This window comes from Hydra vulgaris, chromosome 08, assembly GCF_038396675.1.
Source record: "Hydra vulgaris chromosome 08, alternate assembly HydraT2T_AEP".
Lineage (NCBI taxonomy): Eukaryota > Metazoa > Cnidaria > Hydrozoa > Anthoathecata > Hydridae > Hydra > Hydra vulgaris.
The window spans coordinates 13,482,708-13,487,500 of record NC_088927.1 but is presented as its reverse complement, the minus strand read 5'-3'; the positions used below and the strand labels follow the sequence as shown (position 1 = coordinate 13,487,500).

Genomic DNA, 4,793 nt, shown 5'->3' with positions numbered 1-4,793 from the left:
AACATAACATCTTTCAGGATATTTTTATACATGAAACGGTCCATTATTCCATCGTTTCGATGTATTGGACCTAGACCGTTAGCAGAAAAACACCCCAGACCATTATATTGCCTCCACCATGCTTCATGGTCTTATGGCAGTAATGTAAATCGAGGCATTTTTTCGGCCGGTCGTTCACGGCAAATGCCATTACTCCCAATGATGTTGAACTTCGATTCATCACTGAACAGGACAGTTTGTTATTTCTGCACATTCCAGTCAATATGAGATGTAGCAAACAGGAGTCTTTTCTTCTGGTTTTTAGTGAAATCAGCGGTTTCTCTGCAGGGCGTCGAGAAAACAATCCGGCTTCAATAGCACGTCGTCTGATTGTTCAGTCTGATTCAGGCAGCTCTAATTACTTTTGTATCTCGACTGATGATATCCAGGGATCCTATTTGATGGATCTGACAATCATAGAATCCTCTCTAGAAGTGGTGGAACGCGGTCTTCCACCTTTGTTATCTGCTGCCAACTTTCCCGTAGAACGATATTTGGAACATAGTCTTGATACGGTCCATTTTTTCACGGAATATTTATCACAAACACTTTTTTGTGACATTCCACTTACGTAATCGCCAATAATTTTCTTTCTTAGTTCCAATCCAAGGCTGTCGGGAGCCATTTTTGCACTTGTCATAAAAGTCATAAAAATAATAAAAATAAATAATCACACTTCTCAAGGCTTACCGTGTTACATTTCCCTTTTGATGATACAATAATGCTCTGTGGAACACAACGTCTTGGTTGGATGTGGACTGTATTGATGTAATGAAACACTTGTTGTATTTCAGTTCTTCTATTGATGTTCTTCGATAAAACACTTTGATAAAACTCACTTCGATAAACTGTCTTGAAAATACTGACTGATTGACTTCCATATACTGACTGAATTACATGTCGATTTACATGTGTCTTATATAGTAAAATGAACCTGTGTGAACCTGTTCTGGAAGATTCTAGATGCTTCTTTTCGATGCTTCTGGAAGCTTATGGATGCATCTAGATGTTTCTGAATGTTTCTGGATATTTCTGGATGCTACTGGATGTTTCCAGATGCTTCTTCTGGAAACTTCTGCATGCTTCTGGAAACTTCTGCATGCTTCTGGAAACTTCTGGATACTTCCTTTAATTATTAAAAAACTTATTTAATGGTGAAAATGGAAAAGCTGCAGCTCAAGACTACTTCTAGTAAAATTTCTTGTATTTTTCCTTGTAGATTATCTAAAAGATAAATGAACTAGAGCAGTAAGGTTGATATAAAAATGTTGAAAAAGTCCTCCAGCTGTTCTGGTTACCAAAATAAATGGTCGCATTAGAGTTAACAGACATTAAAAATTTGAATATTGAGTCTGACACATGGAATAAGCTGGTTTCTGATAATCTACTAATAATTAAGCCTCCTGCTACAAAAAACTTATCTTGTCAGGAATTTCTTAACAAGATTGAATGCAAACCAGAACTTAGTTCTAAAGTTTCAAGAAAAGCTTATTTTTTACAAGATAAGCATGGTTTAGCATTAAGAAAATAAAAAAGTTGAATGACAAGGAGAAAGTTTAATTTTAAAAAAGAATATGGTGCATAAATATTGTTTTAAACTTTCTCAACATCCCTTACTTTATAATACATACCTTTATAAAAATTAAAATAATAATTATAATCATTATTAATAATAACTATTAAAAAGAAATTAATAAAAAAGTACACACTTTTTATATTATGTTTTAAATCTTTTATTTTTCCCAAACCAAGAATAGATTTTATGTTGTTGTTATATTAATACAAATATTTGGAACTATTGTTGGATTATATCTAGAAAGAATCTAAAGAAGGTCTCTAACCGGGCTATAGGACTTGGAGCTGAGAATATTATGAAAACTTAATATTTTTACTTGTCTTTGACTTTTGATTGGAATATAATGCTGTATAACTGCAATTCCTCCTCTACTGACACACAGTTAACATGCGTTTTCAAACAAAATTTTAAGACAAATGAAAAGTGTTTTTATGATTCGATATGATGTAAATACTTTATCATGTGAACAATTTTTTCATCAAAATATTTTTAATAATATAACTTAATTCAAGTTGGTAAACTTTATCATTTTAATTACATATTTTAGCATATATGAAGGAACATCATTTTACAATCAATGATAATGATTTAATGAATCATTACCAAAAGTCTCTGAATTAATCGAGTTGATGAATGAATCTGTTTCTAGTGATTGTAATAATTGTAATATTGTAACAAACTCAATAAATTTACTTGGAAGATGTTCAAATCCTAATGGTGTTATATTGTCTAAATAAATAAGTTATACATTTCAATAACCCTATATTAATTTTTTTTTATATTATTTTATAAAATTATATGATCCTACAAATCCATTAACTTTACTTATATTATTTTCCCATTGATATATTCTCTCTTTGCACATGAAAATATGAAAAATTTAATTACCATGACTTAGTAGGAGTTTAGCAGAGTTAACAGAATCATAATAAACTGCTGTATCATATGGTGTTCTTTTATTTTCATCACGTATTGTTGTGCAAGCATTATATTCAAGTAGCACTTCAATGCAGCTGCAAGCATCTATAGATGCTGCTATATGTAGTGGTGTATAACCACCATCTGACATCAAATTTACATCTGCCCCATATTCAAGTAATTTCCTAAGCTTATCAGGCTTTTTAGAAAAAACTTCATCGTGAAGTTTTGTGTATCCCAATGGACCACTTCTAACATTAAGAGTAGATTTCAAAATTTCTTCATCTTTTCCATTTTTTTTCCTGTAAAATTAAAATGAAATAAAAATAACATTTCTTATCGCATAGTTCTTTGCAAATATTATTAAAAATTTCATTTTCTAAAAGGCAAATTAACTGATTCATAAACTTAATGCTCCACAAATCATATAAATATATATAACTAATTCATTTGGTAGGAATGTTGAAATTTATTACCACAGATTCCACAAATCATTATCTGAAACAATAAGTACTTCTTAAAAACCTAAGCCAAAATTCTATTTTTCTTTTAAGTTTTTAAGTAGCAAATCTTGTCTTATATATTTGACTGGTGTATAAAAATGTTTTAAAAATTTTGTTTTAAAGTATTTCAACAATACTCATAAAACTATTGTTTTACAAATCATGTAAACATATAGAAAAGAATTGCATAACTAGAAAAGAATTCTATGATAAAAATAAATCAGCTTAGTCACCAATTACAAGAAATAATAAAGGTGTCTAAGATGGCTAATTGGTTAAAGAAACTGAAATTTTGTTTTATGTTATATAACTTGAAATTTATTTTAGATACAGAAAATATAGACATTTCTATACATTTAAGCTCAATATTATAAATTAATTTTTTTTTAAGGTACAGTCTTTCTAAAGCAATGCCCCTAGCAACAGTGATTTCCTGTGTTTTTAGTGAACTATATTCCATTAGTAATTAATTTAGTACTTATTGCTTTTGCAACCTAAAAACTTGATAGTGCATTTTTTAAATTTGATTTTAAAGGACTGTTTTTTTCAATATTGCACAAGTCTTATAATGAATTTTCTTAAAAACTAAGAAATCAGTTAACTTAAAATTTTCAGGGTGTGCACCTTAACAATTACTAAAGGGACTGTAGCAGAATTACGTAAAATTCGTGATAATATTTTAAGTTTCGAATAATTTCTTGAATAAAAAATGGATTTCTGTTTTTCTTCTGTTGCTTTTAATCACCAATTTTGATATAAAAATTTTCGTAATTAAATTTTGCAACACTCCCTTCGTGTTGGCAACAAATTCTGAAATTTTAGGCTCATTGAATCTATATTTTGAGAGTTACTATGCTTTAAAAGTGTATGCATATTTTTCTGATTTTTTGCTGACTCTGCAATGTATTTGTGGGTAAAAAAAATTATTTTTTAATTAAAGTTATATTGAAACATTTACCATAAAAATGCAGAAGTGATTTCTATTACCTGAGCCACCTTAAATTTGATTCCTCCTAAATTACTTTTATCGCATTTATATTTTATTGAAATTGCTGCATTTTAAATTAAAACTGTTAATATTTTATAAATATTACCATATTTTTTCAAGAAATCCTTTCATAGTTTTTAAACGTGGTTAGTTTCTTCATCAAATTAGCTTTTTATTAATTTTACATATAAAACACCGCTTTTCATGGGAAATCTGAACTCCGTAATTAGATTGTGATGACACGAGACAAAAGACTTCAGTCACGTGACAAATTTTTCAAATTGATAAAAAAACTTTTTTTTTTAAATATATTTTGCTTTAATATTTACACATTTTATAAATTTTAAAACTCGTTTTGACGTTAAAGTTTAAAGTGCTGGGAAGGATCTAGGGTGCGGCATATTAGGCGGCCGCCTAAAGAGAAATAAAATACTTTTATTAGCGAAGGATTTTATCAGCATTTTTTGATCTAACTTCTAGACATCGATCAAGCTGCATGACGTCACACCGAATTATAAAGTTTTCTTGTCCGGCAGCATATTTTGAAACCCTATACAGACTCAGAATAGGCAGAGATATGCGCAATCTGATTCGCTGATTTTGAAAGAGAGGCTTTTGCGCGTATGTTTAAATCAAAACAAATGTCAAGAAACGTATATTGAATAACAAAAGTGAATTTGAGTAATTTCATAAAAAACCAAATAATAATAGCAAAAAAAATTATGATTTTTCTATCCAATTTTGTGCAATATAGTACAAATACTTATAC

The 4,793-nt window shown here is 29.2% G+C and overlaps 1 protein-coding gene across 1 annotated transcript in view; it reads right to left on the bottom strand.

The window, feature by feature from the left end:
• Positions 1-4,286, bottom strand: part of LOC136083640 (leucine-rich repeat serine/threonine-protein kinase 2-like) — a 106,560-nt gene extending 102,274 nt beyond the window's left edge. Inside the window, exons 1-2 of the mRNA XM_065803118.1 lie at positions 4,131-4,286; positions 2,504-2,835 (exon numbers count right to left, since the gene is read on the bottom strand). Coding sequence (XP_065659190.1) covers positions 2,504-2,835; positions 4,131-4,156 — 358 coding nt within the window. The 5' untranslated portion in view covers positions 4,157-4,286. The remainder of the gene's footprint in view (positions 1-2,503; positions 2,836-4,130) is intronic.
• Positions 4,287-4,793: the final 507 nt, after the last annotated feature.